We start from the raw sequence: 19,151 nt of genomic DNA, 5'->3' as shown, positions 1-19,151 counted from the left end.
AGTAAAATTTTTTTTTAATAAATTTATTTTATTTTTATTTATTTATTATTTTTGTCTATGTTGGGTCTTCGTCACTGCGCACAGGCTTTCTCTAGTTGCGGCGAGCCGGGGCTACTCTTCGTCGTGGTGCGCGGGCTTCTCTTGTTGCGGAGCACGGGCTCTGGAGCGCATGGGCTTCAGTAGATGCGGTGCGTGGGCTCAGTAGTTGTAACTCGTGGGCTCTAGAGTGCAGGCTCAGTAGTTGTGGCACACGGGCTTAGTTGCTCCGCGGCATGTGGGATCTTCCCAGAGCAGGGCTCGAACCCCTGTCTCCTGCATTGGCAGGCGGATTCTTAACCACTGCACCACCAGGGAAATACAGTAAAATATTTCTTGAAATGACTTTCTAATAGGTCTTTCCCTCTTGGGAGGCTATCGGTTTAAATTTGTTGGATAAATCTTAGTTTCTCACTCTGTATGGTTTAGGCAAACTTTGAAAGCAGATTTGATGTGAAAATGCTTGAGAACTTGCTCAACTCAATTTCTACACCAGTCTCTTTGCAAAAGCTTTGTCCATGGCTTAAAAATGATGTGATCCCATTTGTGAGAAGGACTGTACCTGAAGGACAGGTAAGTTGCCTTCAGTGTTCTCACTCTTGATGATTCTATTTTTTACATTATATCGTTGAAGATTAAGTCGTGCTAACACCAGTTAGTTCATTTTAGTGTCTCTTGAAAGACTACGATGGAGGTTTTAAATTATTTCAGTGATTATTTATTCGTATCAGTACTTTTTATGATATATCTCTTTCAGAAAGCTCTTGCAAAATGGTTGGAACAAGCAGCCAGGAACCTTGAACTAACTGATAAGGTAATACCAGTATAATTAGCACTGAAAAGGCATTTCCAGTACTCCCCATGGCGTAAAACATTATTTTTAATGGTCTCTAATATTTTTTTAAAGGCAAACTGGCCAGAAAATGGGCTTCAACTGGCAGAGGTATATTTTACAGCAGAAGAACCAGATGAGTTAGGATTGGCGTCCTCTTGGCATTGGAGTTCCTTGGTATGATATGAAAAACATTTTTAGTAATAAAACATTTAATTTATATTGAAGGGTTTGTCTATGTGTATTTAGACACATATTCACTTCTTAAATATTATTTTTATATGTTCTTTTGTTGTGTACTTTTAAAATCCACAAAAAGGAAAATTAGGTTTTTTCTTCCTTATGTTTCTGTTACAACTTGAACCTGTCTTAATGCACTGTTTTTCTCTATTGAGCCAAGCAAAAGGGAAACAATATATAAACATACTCCTAAGTAGTCTAATTGGGATTTTATGCATTAGTAACATTTCACAGTCCTTTAAAAGGGCAAAACTTAATGACATATTAGGATTAGTTTTCAAAGGCTGTATCAATCAGGTTTACTTCTTTTATTTAAAGTAGTAAACTACTTCTAGTTTTTTGGGGTTTTTTTTTTGCGGTACGCGGGCCTCTCACTGTTGTGGCCTCTCCCGTTGCGGAGCACAGTTTCCAGACGCGCAGGCTCAGCGGCCATGGCTCACGGGCCCAGCCGCTCCGCGGAATGTGGGATCTTCCCGGAGCGGGGAATGAACCTGTGTCCCCTGCATCGGCAGGCGGACTCTCAACCACTGCGCCACCAGGGAAGCCCTACTTCTAGTTTTGATTGCATTTCTTAGGCATTCCAATAGTCATAATGGCTTAAGTACCAAAGAATTTTTTAAAAGATCAAATTGAAAAAAATCTGGGACTTTCTGACTGACTGAATAAAATAGCAATGCTAGAAAGAGAACTAAGATCAGGAATATTGATGTTACATATGATGTTAATTTGAGGTTAATGAACTGAATTTATTATTTGGCTTCTAAATTTCTTAAGTTCATTTATTTTTCCCTTCAGATTTCTAAAAACTAGAAAGCATTCATTATATTGAAAAAAAATACATTCTTATATTTTAAAAAAGTTTGTTGGGGTACCATAATTTAGTTTATAAACTAACATGTTGAGACACCTCAGTATAACCTCAACTCTGAAGTTTAAAGTACTTAAGGACCAGAAGGTATGACCTTTTGTAATAACATCATACATACATTATGAAATTACATTTATTCCTTAAGTTTCTGGAGCCCAAAAATAAATAATAAATTTCCTCCTACTTTCTGATATAGCAGATTCTTGTTATTAATTATACTTACTGATTATGTGCTGTTAAGAATAAGATGGGAATTTTTTCTGTAAGTTTCAAGCAGTATATTGATGTTATATAATCAATACATGTTATAATGTACAACGTATATTGATCATTTTATATGTTTTTCCACAGAAGAGCTTTTCCTCTTGCTATAAAACACTACTTTGTCTTTTCCCTAATTGCCTTTTAGCAATTGAAAATTCTGTTCCTTGTATATAACTTTAGGAAATGTCATCACTTTGTATCTGGTCATGATCTATATGGATGGAACATTGAGGATTATCTAAATGATGTTTGTGTACCTAAGTATATTGGGGTTCTGAAAAAAATATTACACTAATATTAATAGTTTTTTCTATTTTTTTAAGAAAGAAAATTTCTTTTAGATTTCTGTTGGATTCTGATCTGTTAATTTGTACTAGTTAATTTTGCTTAAACGTCTACAAAATTTAAAGGCATAAGTTGCAGTTTCCTCTTATTTGTATTTCCCTCTCACACTTTTATTTCATATCCTTAACAACTTCAACACTTTTGTTTTATAAGGATCATCAAAACACGGAGGAAGTTTGTCAGTTAAGGGCTTTGGTAAATAACCTACGAGAGTTAATCACACTGCATAGGAAATACAACTGCAAATTGGCCCTCTCTGATTTTGAGAAGGTAGAAGTCTAGATTTATCAGAATTATTACTATTTTATCATAGCCAACACAGCTAGAGTTTGCATTTATGCCTTCTTTATTTCAACATCCAGGAGGATACAACCACCATTGTATTCCGAATGTTTGATAAAGTGCTGGCCCCCGAGCTTATTCCTTCCGTCTTCGAGAAGTTTATAAGAGTTTACGTGAGGGAACATGACTTACAGGAGGAGGAACTTCTCCTTCTGTACATAGAGGTAACTTCTTCTTTAGCTCTAGTCTTTTTTTCTGGATCTGTGCAGTGCATCATTGTATTAAATGTTTAACTCTTTATGGAATGTCATGCTTTACCATTAGGATGGACGCAGCATATTGTATTGGTTAAGACTGTGGGTTAACTCTGCTACTGACTGGTCGCCTTGAGCACAATGAGATAATGTTAGGACTTTCTCCAAATGGTTGTTGTGAAATGATAGGAGCATGAACAAAGTTTTCTGTACCGTGTAACACTGAAGGCCAAGGTTTTGGCAATTTTGCACTTGTTGACCATTGTTCAGCATTCATGGCTAAGTAGAAGTTTTTGGTTTTTTACGCATCCATAAAAGCTATTTATCTATGTTTATATATGTGTTGTGGGGGTGTTTTAGTGAGAGTTTTAAATTTAAAAAAATGTTTATCCCATTTTAGGATTTATTGAAGAGATGTAGCTCAAAGTTCACCTCACTCTTTGATACAGCATGGGAAGCAAAAGCTATAGCAGTAATAGGATGTTTATCTGACACAGATGTAAGTAAATAGTGATCATATAGATTTTCCTTTTGAGCATTACATCCTTTCTTAAAACTTTTCTTCTGGTCACAAAAGCAACATGTATTTGTTAGGGAGAATTTGTGTAATAGGAAAAAAGAATAAAAAGAAAATAAAAACCACTCAATCCTTTTTTCTTATGAAAATAAAAAGTGAAAGTCTTCTTCCCACCCCCAGAAAAACCCACATGGACAGTTAGATGCATATATTTTCAGGCATTTCTATGGTCTTACAAACACAGAGACATTTTAAAATATGTTTATCATATGCCTTTATTTTGACTTTGCACTGTTATTAGTCACCATTATAAAATGTGAATAAAATCATGGAGAGTATTTTTAAACAGTCTATAGAAAGTTAATAGAGCTATATGATTTAACTTTCAGCAGAGAAAACACTCCTCTGAATTTTTCTAAATAATAAAATTGCCCTTTATGTGTGAATTTTGGAAGACATATATGCTTTTGCAGTCAGAAGATGAAATATTCTCAAGCTTCCATCCAGTAGATGCAAGATTCCTGCTGTAGATTTGGCTGCATCATTAATTTGCATGAAAAGTAAATCCGAGAGCTATTCACTGTCAGTGTGTGTGTCTTTATAGCTCATATTTGATGCTGTGCTCAAGATAATGTATGCAGCAGTGGTCCCCTGGAGTGCAGCTGTGGAGCAGCTGGTGAAACAGCACTTAGAGATGGACCATCCCAAGTAAGATTACAGTGTACCAAACAGCTTTTTTGGTGTTGGATAAACTTCACGTTTTGAGTTGAAATGCATATATGTTTTTCTGTCCTTTACTGTGTCCCTTAGTATTTCATTAAAAAAAGACAGTCTATGTTAATATCAATAAATTTACTTTTAGAGTCAAGTTATTACAGGAAAGTTACAAACTAATGGAGATGAAAAAACTTTTACGAGGCTATGGAATAAGGGAGGTGAATCTCTTAAGCAAGGAAATAATGGTAAGTACAATAATTGAATCTTTTAACGCCTTTGCTCCACTTCCAGAGCAACATGGGCAATTTAACCAGATTTTATATTCTTTAAGATCAATAGAGCTAGGTTCTTCTCCGCTTCCCTTTTGTTAGATAGAATGTTAAGAGAGTGTTTGATTGGTTGTTAGAATAGTAAAGACAACAGACAGTAAATTAAGAAGCTGAAGGAATATATTATACCATCATGTTGTACTCCTTAAATATATGTAATTTTTATTTGTCAATTAAACCTCAGTAAAGCTAAGGGGAAAAAAGGAAGGGTGAAAGGACTGTCATTAAATTCAGAATGCAAATCATGTTTTAATTTTTCATATAGTTTAGAGTTTGCTGCATTGTTTTAATTATATGAACAAATGATTTCTGGGCTCTCTGTGAGATTTCATAACAAAGAAATGTTTGTTATTGTCTCTATTTCAGAGGGTGGTAAGATACATTCTCAAACAAGATGTCCCATCTTCTTTAGAAGATGCTTTAAAGGTGGCCGAAGCATATATGTTGCCTGAAGACGAAATCTACAGTCTAAGGATTATTGACCTGATTGATAGAGAAAAGGTGTGAAAGTTTTATATCGTACTTTTATATGGTTGGTTTGTTTTGAGTTTTTAAAGATTTAACTATCAAATTATCCAAATAGATAAGCACAAAATAAAGTTATACCAACATTAGACGTTAGAGGGAGGGAGACGCAGGAGGGAGGGGATGTGGGAACAGATGTATATGTATGACTGACTCACTTTGTTGTAAAGCAGAGACCAATAAAAATAAATAAATACAATAAAAGATCAAAACAACAACAACAAAAAAAAACATTAGACGTTAGATTGGCCTATATATATAGTTTTGTTTTGTTTTAAGTATTTTGTGAATACCTAATGAGCTTTCATAGTCTTTGGTAGTTAACAAAACTCAGACTCATGTTTTACATATGTGTAGGACCCTTTGTTTCCAGAATAGGAGGTGGGTTTTCTTTTTGTGTTTTTAAGTGTCTTTATTTTTCTATAATTCTAAAACTACAGGCATACCTAAGAATTACAAAATACAAAGGGTAGTATTTTAATTTACTTTTTCTGTTTGCTGTCATCCAAAACAGAATTTTCAGATTTTTAAACCATGGAACCATAATGTCTTTTTCAAAATGATGTCTTTTCATCTTTAAATAGAAAAGTAAGAGGTAAATCCAAATCATCCTTTGCAGGTAGCAGCTGTTTTTTCTTCCTTTCAAACTCTGTTTACAGGGTGAAGACTGTATCCTTCTGTTGAGGTCTTTGCCTCCTGCTGAAGCTCAGAAAACTGCAGGAAGAGTAATCATATGGGCACGACTGGCATTACAGGAAGAACCAGATAATTCTAATGAGGTGAGATTTTCACTAAATAAAATGTAGATAAATCCAATTTTTATGGATATTTATCAACAGGATAGAAAAGACAGACGTACAAATATGAGTATTTGCTCTTCTCACTGCTCGAATGGCCTAATATTAAAATTCCCATTTACTATATAGAAAATTTACCATATAGAAAAACAAACAAACAAATACAGCTGCTTTGGAGCAGTGGCTTTGAGCCCACACTGAATAATCTGGGATCTGCAGATCAAAAGGATTAACTGAAGTATCTGTTATACATAAAGAATTTTCCATGATGCCTTGAAGTATAAACAGTGTTTTGCATTGTATGGGACATAGTCATTACTCTCAAGTAACGTCAGCCACAGAACCAACGTAAATCTAATCTGAGAACAGGACGTTGAAACTTAGAAACGGTTTCCAGAGAGCCAATTCACGGTAGAGAGATAAGGGACCGAAAACCTAGTTTATCCAGGGTAGTTGAGTTTTTTAAACCTTTGAAGATACTTACCTCCCAGCCTCTCTCAGTGGTGCACTTCAATCATTTTTTACCTTTAGGGAAATGATTTTTTTTTTAAACACCTAAAATTTATTATCCTCGTACTGTCCACTAGGCATTAGGTTAAATACTTCAAATAGATTGTCCATTTCTTCCTCACAATAAAACTGTGAACGAAGTTGTGAAGGAGACCCTATTGTTAGCTCCTTTTGATTGAGTTTAGAAACTAAAATTTTAAAATTAGTGGCTTTCCCAAGGGTATTTGGAAAGTGGCAGGGTCTCATTTCACACTGTCTGTATTCTCAACCACCAGCTTCAACTGCAGCCCGTAGTCAAAATGTTTGAATACTTTGTACGGACCCGGCCCTTGCTAAGCATTTTACACATACCATGTCTTTCCATTAAAGCTTTTCCCTCTTTGGTTTTTCTTATCTTTAAAAAAAAAAGATTTTTTTTTTTTTTTTTAGTCTTGAGGATGATTCTTTCTTAGACTTCTGATTTCTATACTAAACAAGTTCAGTTCTCTTTAACTTTTCCAGAGATCCTTTCCAGATTTTTTCTCAAATAATAAGTAAAAGCTGTTAAAAAAACAAAACCCAAATGCCTGTTAATTATAGTGTATCTGAAAGGTGATTTGGGAGACTTGCATATCCTATAATATTTCTAAATCATATATCCAAGAGTCCATATGGGTATTTTTCATGTTTAGCTTATATATTATTCAATTATGATCCATTCTTTGGCTGCCCAACTCCCTGTAACACAGACCTCTCAACTCTTAAGCCATATCTATTGTTTAATCTGATTCTGTGCTTTTTATTTATTTGTCTATATATGCACTACATATATAATGGCAAATACAAGAAAGGGACTTCATTTTGCATTTTTCTTTTTAGGACAAGGCCTGGAGACTGTCTGTAGCGAAGACATCAGTAGACATTCTTAAAGTATTGTGTGACATTCAGAAAGGTAATTTCCATCTCTGTTCGCTCCTCTTGGTTTAGTTCTAAAGCTGATCCTCTTCAGAAGAGGACATCAGTGACATCTCCCATCCTGACCCACCGTTTTCCTGCCTCTGATTGTCTTTTTTGATCTCACACACTTTTCTTCGTGAAAAGGCTTTCTTGCCTTATTCTTTTGATTAGTAGTGTAAGAGCAGAAGCATGTAAGATCAACTCATCATTTGTGCATATGCTTCAGTGACTGTTTAATGCTGGACTAGATTTCTTTGGTGCCTTGCACTTTTTACTCACATTGCTCACTTATCACTTGGTTATGATTGGGAAAAAACCCATTTAACCTTAAATTTAAAACAATTAACAAAGTAATTCTCTTGGGGAAAAAAAATCTGGAATTTATTTCAGAAAAATTGCCATTTGTCTTGTAACCAACAAAGTTCTCTTTTCTACCTTCAGAAAGAGTAATTAGGTTTCTTTTTGTACTTAAATTGTCTTCTATCGGAATCTGAAAAGAACTACTGAAGACTTGAGATGAGAAAACCAAAGCAAATTAAAATTTTAGCTTTTAAAAATTCTGATAATATCAGAATTTGGATGTATGCTATAACTTTTAAAAATTTAATTACAGACAATCTGCAAAAGAAGGATGAATGGGAAGAAACCTTGAAACAATTTAAAACTGTTGCTAGCTTACAGGTAAAGATGTTAAGCCATGTTGAACATTATTACTTGACTCATCAGTGCATTTGACATAGATCAGTTCCTCCTTAAAACCTTCTGCACTAGCCTTCAGAGACTTCAGGTATACTGGTTTTTCCTCTTTCTGTCTCTCTTTTTTAAAGCAGCTTTAATGTAATATAATTCACATACCATACATTTCATCTATTTGAAGTGTATAATTCAATGGTTTTGGGTGTACTGCATTATTGATTGTTTAATCATGGTAAAGTACATACAATGTAAAATTTGCCATTTTAACCATTTTTCTATTTACAATTCAGTGGTATTGACTCCATTCACAGTGCAGTACAACCATCACCATCACCAGTATCTATTTTTCATCCCTTCAAGCAGAAACTTTGCACCTGTTAAGCAATAACTCCCCATTCCTCTCTCCCCGCAGCCTCTTGTAACCTCTAATCTACTTTTTATCTCTATGAATTTTCCTATTTCATAAATTTCATATAAAGTGGAATCATAAAACATTTGTCCTTTTGTGTCTAGCTTTTTTTACTTAGTATAATGTTCATCCATGTTGTAGGATGTATAGAACTTCCTTCCTGTCTCTGACTGAATAATATTCCACTGTATGGCTCTACCACAGTTTTGTTTATTTATCTCTTGATGGACACTTGGGTTGTTTCCACTTTGGGGCTACTGTGAATAATGCTGCATTGAACATGAATGTACAAATATCTGTTAACTTCCTGCTTTCAATTCCTTTGGGTATATACCCAGGAGAGGAATTGCTGAGTCATATGGTAATTCTATGTTTAACTTTTTAAGGAACTGTTCTCTCTTTTTAATTGTATTCTAGTTTATGCTTTTTTAAAAAACCATTTTGGTTTACGGTATCTTTATAGATTATTTATTTAACTCTGGTGGCCCGGAATGATGGCTAACAGTAGCTGTCATTTACTCAGTACTTACCATGTACTAGACATGGGGCTTTGCATGTGTTATTTGTCACAGTAGATCCCCAGGGAGGGTACTGTTATAATTCTCCTTTACAGATGAGGAAACTGAGGCACCACAGTGTCTCAAAATATTGCGAAAGACAGCAAATTGTCTATAGAAACTGGCCCAAAAGAGTACTGTCTACTTCATAATGTCTTAATTTTTTTTCTATATAGTTTCACTCTAGGCAGTTCACTTTTTCTTGAAAATTAATTTCTGCTAACTTTGAACTGATTAACTGTCTTCAGATTTGAAATTTGAAATTAATTATTTTATTTTGGCTCTAGGGCCTTCCTAATGTGAAAAGATTTTGTAAATAGAAGGGCTGTCAGGGTTAACTGATAAGTTTCATCAAATAGGAAATTGGGTAGATGTGAGGATCTCTTTGTGAAAACTTGAAATTAACACACCGGCAGATTTAACTCTCAACTGTATTATCTCAAAGTGTGTAAAGAAGCAATAATTTATCACAGTTTATTGTACTGCTGTTTCTCAAAGTACGGCCCATGGACTCCCAAGGGTCTCTTGGGTCCCTTTCAGGGAGTCCATGAGATTAAAACTCTATTTATAGCAAAAATAAGAAATTGTTCTTTCCATCCGTATTCTCTCATGAGAGTATACTGGGTTTTCAGAGGCTTCATGGTGTGGTAATATCATCGCTCTAAAGGCTGATGCTATGTGCACTTTTTTTTTTTTTTTTTATTAGTTTCTGCTTTATAACAAAGTGAATCAGTCATACATATACATCTGTTCCCACATCCCCTCCCTCATGCATCTCCCTCCCTCCCACCCTCCCTATCCCACCCCTCCAGGCGGTCACAAAGCACCGAGCTGATCTCCCTGTGCTCTGCGGCTGCTTCCCACTATCTATCTACCTTACGTTTGGTAGTGTATATATGTCCATGCCTCTCTTTCCCTTTGTCACAGCTTACCCTTCCCCTTCCCCATATCCTCAAGTCCATTCTCAAGTAGGTCTGTGTCTTTATTCCCGTTTTACCCCTAGGTTCTTCATGACATTTTTTTATGTGCACTTTTATATGCTCTTGTACTTTAAACTTTTCTGTTTAATTTCTGATATGGTAAATATTGATAGATACCTCCTTAAAAAGTTTTTTGGGGTCCTCAATAATTTTTAAGAGTGTAAAGAGGCGCTACAACCCAAAAGTTTGCGATCTTCTGTGTTAAACAATAGATGTCTTCGTGTGAAGCACCCAGGAGTCAGCATAAGTTAACTTCTCCGCGGTCTTCTTAAATTTGAAAATTACAGGTACTTTAAAGCAATGGTTTAGATCTAAGCAAAGTCATGTTTAGGTATAGTGCTACCATTTATGGAACAATCCTTGTGCTAGGTCTAGTGGGAGAGGCCAGGGATGCTGCTAAACATCCTCCTGTGCAAAGGCAGCCCCTGAGGCAAAGAATCATCTGGCAAATTGAGAAACCCTGTTCTAAAGTGTGGTATCAAAGAGGAAGGTCTCACTCACTCCCACTACCTCTTGGTGTCCTTCCCTGGGCTTCAGCAGGATCCTTTTATTGGGTTAGAAAAATCAGTTCTAGGTCTGGTGTTAGCAGCTAACCAGAAGTTATTACAGAAAAGAGCAAAACTGGCTTCTTCCAGCCACCAGGGTAGAATCGCACAAACCTAATACTTAATCCCTCCCTCCTTCTGTTCAGGGTTAGGGTTAGGATTAGGATTAGGGCAGAATTACCACAACAGAATTACCAGACCCAAAGACGTCAGCAGTGCCAAAGTTGAGAAAGCCCTGGGTTAAGTGATATTTTCCCCTTTTCCAGCCTTTATATAATAAGTTACTTTTGAAATATAGTCTTAAATTCTTAATTTACAAGGGAGAGAGAGAGGTAAAATAGAGGTTCGAGACACACCAATGATTTCAACCGCAGATGAACTGAACAGACGTGGAGCTTTGTCTTGCTTGCCTTGCTACAGGAGAACTTTGAGGTCTTTCTTTCATTTGAAGATTACAGCAATAGTTCCCTGATAGCAGAGCTCCGGGAACGGCACATTAAAGCTCAGCAAGTCGCACAGGCTAAACACAAACCCCGGAGGCCAGCAGAGCCTGCGGCTGCTGAGGAGGAGAGGCTGAGCGCCGAGTCCAAGCTGCACCGACAGGTGCTGGCCCTGCAGGTGTCCCGGCAAGAGCTGGAGGCCAAGATGATCTTGAGGGCCTTGAACGATGGGAACGTGGAAGTGGCGCTGAGAAAATGCAGGTGAGTTCCGGGTCCCCAAATCACACAGCTCATCAGAAAGGAACACTGGTTTCATTTACTTCTTTGGTGACGAGGATAGGATGGTGACCCTTTCACTTCCACAGACGTGATTCTTGGTTTCTCGCCCTGAGAGCCTGTTTTGTATGCCTGGGTCAGAAAGTGGTGGCGTAGGGACTTGTGGTTAAGAATCTGCCTGCCAACACAGGGGACACAGGTTCGAGCCCTGGTCCGGGAGGATCCCACATGCCATGGAGCGACTAAGCCCATGCGCCACGACTACTGAGCCTGTGCTCTAGAGCCCACGTGCCACAACTACTGAAGCCTGCGCACCTAGAGCCTGTGCTTGGCAACAAGAGAAGCCACCACGATGAGAAGCCCGTGCACCGCAACAAAGGTAACCCCCGCTCACTGCAACTAGAGAAAGCCCACGCGCAGCAATGAAGACCCAACACAGCCAAAAATAAATAAAGAAAATAAATAAATTTATTTAAAAGAAAGAAGGAAAGTGGTGGCGTAGAAGAGGTGTGACTAGCCCTGTGTAGTTAGGTAACCAAACCATTGAGTTTAGGTCACCTTGCCGTGCAACAGTTAGTGGTATCCCAAGCAAGTTGAAAAACAAAGCACACTGAAAACATTTAAAGACGTTGTAAATGTTGTTAGTGGTTATATATATATATATATATTTTTTTTTTTTTTTTTTTTTTTTTTTGCGGTATGCGGGCCTCTCACTATTGTGGCCTCTCCCGTTGCGGAGCACAGGTCCCGGACACGCAGGCTCAGCGGCCATGGCTCACAGGCCCAGCCGCTCTGCGGCACGTGGGATCTTCCCAGACCAGGGCACGAACCCGTGTCCCCTGCATCGGCAGGCGGACTCTCAACCACTGCGCCACCAGGGAAGCCCCAGTGGTTATATATTAATCCAAGAAAGGCAAATACATCTGCTTTCCATACGAGTGCTCTAACTTCCGACCCTTCCTTTCTTCCAAAGAAACTTGTTTAAGTATCACTGCAACACCAACACTGGGAAATTGCTGTTCCTGACGTGTCAGAAGCTTTGTCAGATGTTGGCTAATGGCGTTCCAATGACAATCCCTGCGGGACTAAATCTTCCTTCTGAGATACATGATCTAGCATGCCAGGCTGCCACCATCTGCAGTCCAGGTGACAAGATTTATAATCTACGTGGTTTTATATTCTCTGCTTCATTTCGCACTTGTCTAATGCTGTCTCCTTACAGTTGGACACTGAGGTAGAGGGAGAAGTGATCATTATCCCTCTTTCACAAAGGGGACACTTATAATTGAATCTCTATGGGGGTTACTATTTTAAAGTATTTCCAAAATTAACAATGTCATTTCTGACTATTGACGATATTGGCTTTCAGAAGACTGTGAGATTCCTTGCCTCCCCGTATCTGAACTTACTTTCCAGTCAAGCTTAAGAAAAATGTTGACCTGTATTATTTAGGGTCGTCAAAGCTGTGTGGAAACCTTTCTCTCTGCTTTGTGGCCTACCTTAGAATTTTGAATGGTAATTATTCGAAGGTTGTTTTTATTGTTCTAAACACAGGAAATACTAGTTTAATGACTTTTCCTCCATTTTCTTTCAGATTTTTTGCTAGATGCCTTAGAACTCTGTAAATATACTTTAATGGCAGTAGAGCTTTCCAGACAGTGCCAAATGGATGACTGCGGAATTCTCATGAAAGTAAATTGCTTTGAATTTCTTTTCCTTAAACAAAACCCCTACCCAATCCATTACACACCACTTTTATTTTTTTATTTTTTTATTTTTTTATTTTTTATTTTTTTATTTTTATTTTTTGCTTTATCACAAATTTAATCAGTTATATGTATACATATGTTCCCATATCCCCTCCCTTTTGCGACTCCCTCCCACCCTCCCTATCCCACCCCTCCAGGCGGTCACAAAGCACCGAGCTGATCTCCCTGTGCTATGCGGCTGCTTCCCACTAGCTATCTACCTTACGTTTGGTAGTGTATATATGTCCATGCCGCTCTTTCACTTTGTCACAGCTTACCCTTCCCCCTCCCCATATCCTCAAGTCCATTCTCTAGTAGGTCTGTGTCTTTATTCCTGTCTTACCCCTATGTTCTTCATGACCTTTTTTTTTTCTTAAATTCCATATATATGTGTCAGCATACAGTATTTGTCTTTCTCTTTCTGACTTACTTCACTCTGTATGACAGACTCTAGGTCCATCCACCTCATTACAAATAGTTCAATTTCATTTCTTTTTATGGCTGAGTAATATTCCATTGTATGTATGTGCCACATCTTCTTTACCCATTCATCCAATGATGGACACTTAGGTTGTTTCCATCTCCGGGCTATTGTAAATAGGGCTGCTATGAACATTTTGGTACATGTCTCTTTTTGAATTATGGTTTTCTCAGGGTATATGCCCAGTAGTGGGATTGCAGGGTCATATGGTAGTTCTATTTGTAGTTTTTTAAGGAACCTCCATACCGTTCTCCATAGTGGCTGTACCAATTCACATTCCCACCAGCAGTGCAAGAGTGTTCCCTTTTTTCCACACCCTCTCCAGCATTTATTGTTTCTAGATTTTTTGATGATGGCCATTCTGACTGGTGTGAGATGATATCTCATTGTAGTTTTGATTTGCATTTCTCTAATTAGTAAAGATGTTGAGCATCCTTTCATGTGTTTGTTGGCAGTCTGTATATCTTCTGTGGAGAAATGTCTATTTAGGTCTTCTGCCCATTTTTGGATTGGGTTGTTTGTTTTTTTGTTATTGAGCTGCATGAGCTGCTTATAAATTTTGGAGATTAATCCTTTGTCAGTTGCTTCATTTGCAAATATTTTCTCCCATTCTGAGGGTTGTCTTTTGGTCTTGTTTATGGTTTCCTTTGCTGTGCAAAAGCTTTTAAGTTTCATTAGGTCCCATGTGTTTATTTTTGTCTTTATTTCCATTTCTCTAGGAGGTGGGTCAAAAAGGATCTTGCTGTGATTTATGTCATAGAGTGTTCTGCCTATGTTGTCCTCTAAGAGTTTGATAGTGTCTGGCCTTACATTTAGGTCTTTAATCCATTTTGAGCTTATTTTTGTGTATGGTGTTAGGGAGTGATCGAATCTCATACTTTTACATGTCCCTGTCCAGTTTTCCCAACACCACTTATTGAAGAGACTGTCCTTTCTCCACTGTACATTCCTGCCTCCTTTATCAAAGATAAGGTGACCATATGTCCGTGGGTTTATCTCTGGGCTTTCTATCCTGTTCCATTGATCTATCTTTCTGTTTCTGTGCCAGTACCATACTGTCTTGATTACTGCAGCTTTGTAGTATAGTCTGAAGTCAGGGAGCCTGATTCCTCCAGCTCCATTTTTCGTTCTCAAGATTGCTTTGGCTATTCGGGGTCTTTTGTGTTTCCATACAAATTGTGAAATTTTTTGTTCTAGTTCTGTGAAAAATGCCAGTGGTATTTTGATAGGGATTGCATTGAATCTGTAGATTGCTTTGGGTAGTAGAGTCATTTTCACAATGTTGATTCTTCCAATCCAAGAACATGGTACATCTCTCCATCTATTTGTATCATCTTTAATTTCTTTCATCAGTGTCTTATAATTTTCTGCATACAGGTCTTTTGTCTCCTTAGGTAGGTTTATTCCTAGATATTTTATTCTTTTTGTTGCAATGGTAAATGGGAGTGTTTCCTTGATTTCACTTTCAGATTTTTCATCATTAGTATATAGGAATGCCAGAGATTTCTGTGCATTAATTTTGTATCCTGCAACTTTACCAAATTCATTGATTAGCTCTAGTAGTTTTCTGGTAGCATCTTTAGGATTCTCTATGTATAGTATCATGTCATCTGCAAACAGTGACAGCTTTACTTCTTCTTTTCCAATTTGGATTCCTTTTATTTGCTTTTCTTCTCTGATTGCTGTGGCTAAAACTTCCAAAACTATGTTGAATAAGAGTGGTGAGAGTGGGCAACCTTGTCTTGTTCCTGATCTTAGTGGAAATGGTTTCAGTTTTTCACCATTGAGGACGATGCTGGCTGTGGGTTTGTCATATATGGCCTTTATTATGTTGAGGAAAGTTCCCTCTATGCCTACTTTCTGCAGGGTTTTTATCATGAATGGGTGTTGAATTTTGTCGAAAGCTTTCTCTGCATCTATTGAGATGATCATATGGTTTTTCTCCTTCAATTTGTTAATATGGTGTATCACGTTGATTGATTTGCGTATATTGAAGAATCCTTGCATTCCTGGGATAAACCCCACTTGATCATGGTACACACCACTTTTAAATCACTTGCATAGTTTATAAAAATACTGAATCTACCTCTCATATTTTCTTACTCTAGACCAGAGAACTACTTAAGGGCATGAGACCACTTCTCTTTTCTAGTCACATTTATTGGCTTTAATTTGCACTATCTTTCAAAACATTGGGCCTCAAACAAGGCATCTCTGGACATTGTCCAGAATAACAGTTTGGGGTTTTTTTGGCCATGTGGCTTGCAGGATCTTCCCCTACCAGGGATCGAACCTGTCCCCTGCAGTGAAAGTGCCAAATCCTAACCAGTGGACCACCAGGGAATTCCCTGAGTAATAATTTAATTTAAAGCGACATTATTTTAAGCCATAGACCAGAAGAAACAGACTACATGGTTGTATTTGACTATCAACATTGTGTTTGGCTCTGATAGATCTGATTCTGGATTCTGCTTGGTGAAGAAGGAATTTGTGTTCTGGAGTGTCCTTATCTGTGTCTTTTCTGTATGATTTGATATTTAGACTGCTTTTGGAACTCATAAAGATCCATATGAGGAGTGGTCTTACTGTGACTTCTTCAGTGAAGATGGGATAGTTCTCGAGTCGCAGATGGTGCTCCCTGTCATCTATGAATTGATTTCATCACTTGTGCCTCTGGCTGGTAAATTTCATTTGTGTCATCTTTTTTCTGTGTATTTCTGCTTCATGCAAGTTTAAATGGTAGAGGTTTGGAACTGGAACTACACATAGTAACATGGATGAATCTTGTAGGCGTAATGCTGAACAAATGAAGTGAGGAACAAAAGAATATGTATTGTATGATTTCATTTATGTAAAGTACAAGGACGGGCTCTAAGGAGGCCATGCTGTTGGAAATCAGGGTAGTGTCTACCCTTGGAGGGTAGACTGGAAGCGGGCAAGGGGATGGCTTCTGGATGCTAGTCGTGTTCTGCGTCTCGGTCTGGATGTACACTCATCTGTACATCCAGACCTGTAAAGGTTTTGGTTGTTTCTAAGTAACAGGTTGCTTTAGAACGTTATTTGATAAGAGCGCAGTATTAAAGTATCTCTGGGACTGTGTGCTCTAAAAGAGAGTTATTTTACTTATTGTTATTGAATTTATTCTCTTTTGTAGAAAGCAAGAGATATCCCTTCGATTCTACAAGTTTACCATACTGCTCCATCAGTGAAGGTACTTGACATCAGAAACGTATAACCATTGAATTACAATTTTGTAAATAGGCCAACATAGAAATTTCTTGAAATTCTGAGTATGAATCTGATGTAATGTCCTTAATATAGTTTCTTAATTATTACTGTTACATTATTACTCTTCCAAACTGTCAGGAAAATGGATCATTTGGCTTATAGTGTTAACTTTTATGAATCTGTTCATAAATTTGGTCTTCCTAGTAGAGAAATGGTTTTCTTCAGCTAATGATTTAAGCATCTCAAAATAGGCAAGTTACAATCGAAGTACCTCAGTATCCATGTACCTAGCTATTTTCTGGTTTAGATCAAGCCTCATGTTAACTCTTTTATTTACTAACTTTGAGAATCAATTCTATGACCATTACCTGCATTGAAGAAGTAGACCGTCCCTGAAAACAATTGCCAGATATGGTCTTTCTTTGTTTTAAAAAAATCTAAATATTAAAATACTTGTACTCGAGTAAAATACTTTTTATCATTTCACAGGAGACAGCCTTATGTTACCTATTATCAATTCCATCTCTGCCTTGCTTCAGAACCTTCAGGAATCTAGCCAATGGGAGCTGGCCCTAAAATTTGTAGTTGGTTCATTTGGTACCTGTCTTCAGCACTCTGTGTCAAACTTCATGAATGCCAGTTTGAGTGACAAGGTACAGTTTCGAGAACAACTACTTTCACTTTGCGCAAATACAGATACAAAAGCACTGCCAGGGCTTCCCTGGTGGCGCAGTGGTTGAGAGTCCCCCTGCTGATGCAGGGGACACGGGTTCGTGCCCAGTCTGGGAAGATCCCACATGCCGTGGAGCGGCTGGGCCCGTGAGCCGTGGCCGCTGAGCCTGCACATCCGGAGCCTGTGCTCCTCAACGGGAAAGGCCACAACAGTGAGAGGCCCGTGTACCGCAAAAAAAAAAAAAGCACTGCCAAACAAAGGAATTTGGAACTCACATTTTCCTATTTGGCTTTGTAGTAAGGAAATTGATAATTTGTCAGATTTAGGACACGTCTGTTGAACATCTACAAAGTCAGGTATAGTTCAAGGTGCTTGCACACATTTTCTTTTTTTTTTAATTTTTAATTAATTTATTTTATTTTATTTTATTTTATTTTATTTCTTTATTTTTGGCTGCGTTGGGTCTTCGTTGCTGTGTGTGGGCTACTCTTTGTTGCGGTGCGCGGGCTTCTCATTGTGGTGGCTTCTCTTGTTGTGGAGCATAGGCTCTAGGTGCGCAGTCTTCAGTAGTTGTGGCATGCGGGCTCAGTAGTTGTGGCATGCGGGCTCAGTAGTTGTGGCACACGAGCTCTAGAGCGCACGCTCAGTAGTTGTGGCTCACGGGCTTAGTTGCTCCATGGCATGTGGGATCTTCCCGGACCAGGGCTCGAACCCATGTCCCCTGCATTGGCAGGCGGATTCTTAACCACTGCGCCACCAGGGAAGTCCTTGCACACATTTTCATACCTAATCTTTACGACAAACCTGAGAGACTCCACTTTGTAAACTAAGAACTCAGATTCAGGGAGGTAAAGTAAATAATCTGAGGCTTTTGGTTGCAGTGTTAAGTCCTCTTACTCCAAGCCCAGTGACCACATTGGGTCAAAACTATCGATCTGCTATTTGTTTTACTGTGGCCCAAATTATAATTATTACCTGACGGCATCATTAAAAAGATTCTAGAAGACAAACTATCTGTTGATAACTTGCTGATGAAGCTGGGCTTGTATTCATTTCTACTACTCTATTCATATTTACTAAATGCCAATATTTTAAAAAAATCAGCTCTATTGAAGTATAGCTTTCAAAATTAAAATGCACATATTTTAAGTATATCAACCAATGTATTCACCTTGTCACCAACACCATAATCAAGGTACAGAGTATTTTATAAGGTTCCTTTTTGCCCTTTCCCAGTCAATTCCTCTGCAAGCCCCAGCTTTCTGTCATTATAGATTAAATGACAATACTTTTTGCATATAATGCTGAATTTTCAAAGTTCCTTAATATTTAAGAAAAGTTTTCACAACTATGCATAGACGTGGACCTGAGGATTCTTTTTTTCTTTTCTAAAAGTTGTGTGGAGAGGCCACATTAGTTAAATCCAAGCATGTTGTTATGGAATTGAAAGAGAAAGCCGTTATGTTTATCAGGGGAAACGCCGCAACACTTTTGTACAAAGTGAGTATTCGTTTGTGGTAAGCTTCTCTCTCTCTCTCTCTCTCTCTCTCTCTCTCTCTCTCTCTCTCTCTCTCTCTCCTGCTTGCTTCTGATTTTTCAGTGAGGATAAGAGTGAGGAGGCGGGGAGGGGATTTTGGGGACTTGAAAAGAAGTAATACAGAGAAGG

General features: G+C 37.8%; 1 protein-coding gene across 2 annotated transcripts in view; it reads left to right on the top strand.

The window, feature by feature from the left end:
- KNTC1 (kinetochore associated 1) overlaps positions 1-19,151 on the top strand; it is a gene marked incomplete at both ends in the record, with an annotated part of 69,997 nt that overhangs the window by 25,343 nt on the left and 25,503 nt on the right. For both annotated transcript variants that reach the window (XM_079717171.1, XM_079717172.1), the window contains 19 exons: positions 466-609; positions 794-850; positions 944-1,045; positions 2,739-2,855; positions 2,948-3,091; positions 3,522-3,620; positions 4,243-4,346; positions 4,501-4,600; positions 5,051-5,185; positions 5,869-5,988; positions 7,375-7,447; positions 8,066-8,133; positions 11,060-11,340; positions 12,329-12,501; positions 12,950-13,047; positions 16,126-16,264; positions 16,739-16,795; positions 17,302-17,465; positions 18,881-18,985. In XM_079717171.1, coding sequence (XP_079573297.1) covers positions 466-609; positions 794-850; positions 944-1,045; positions 2,739-2,855; positions 2,948-3,091; positions 3,522-3,620; positions 4,243-4,346; positions 4,501-4,600; positions 5,051-5,185; positions 5,869-5,988; positions 7,375-7,447; positions 8,066-8,133; positions 11,060-11,340; positions 12,329-12,501; positions 12,950-13,047; positions 16,126-16,264; positions 16,739-16,795; positions 17,302-17,465; positions 18,881-18,985 — 2,280 coding nt within the window. The remainder of the gene's footprint in view (positions 1-465; positions 610-793; positions 851-943; positions 1,046-2,738; positions 2,856-2,947; positions 3,092-3,521; positions 3,621-4,242; positions 4,347-4,500; positions 4,601-5,050; positions 5,186-5,868; positions 5,989-7,374; positions 7,448-8,065; positions 8,134-11,059; positions 11,341-12,328; positions 12,502-12,949; positions 13,048-16,125; positions 16,265-16,738; positions 16,796-17,301; positions 17,466-18,880; positions 18,986-19,151) is intronic.

Source organism: Hyperoodon ampullatus, assembly GCF_949752795.1.
Source record: "Hyperoodon ampullatus genome assembly, chromosome: 13".
NCBI lineage: Eukaryota > Metazoa > Chordata > Mammalia > Artiodactyla > Ziphiidae > Hyperoodon > Hyperoodon ampullatus.
This window is presented reverse-complemented; position numbering and strand designations above follow the sequence as displayed.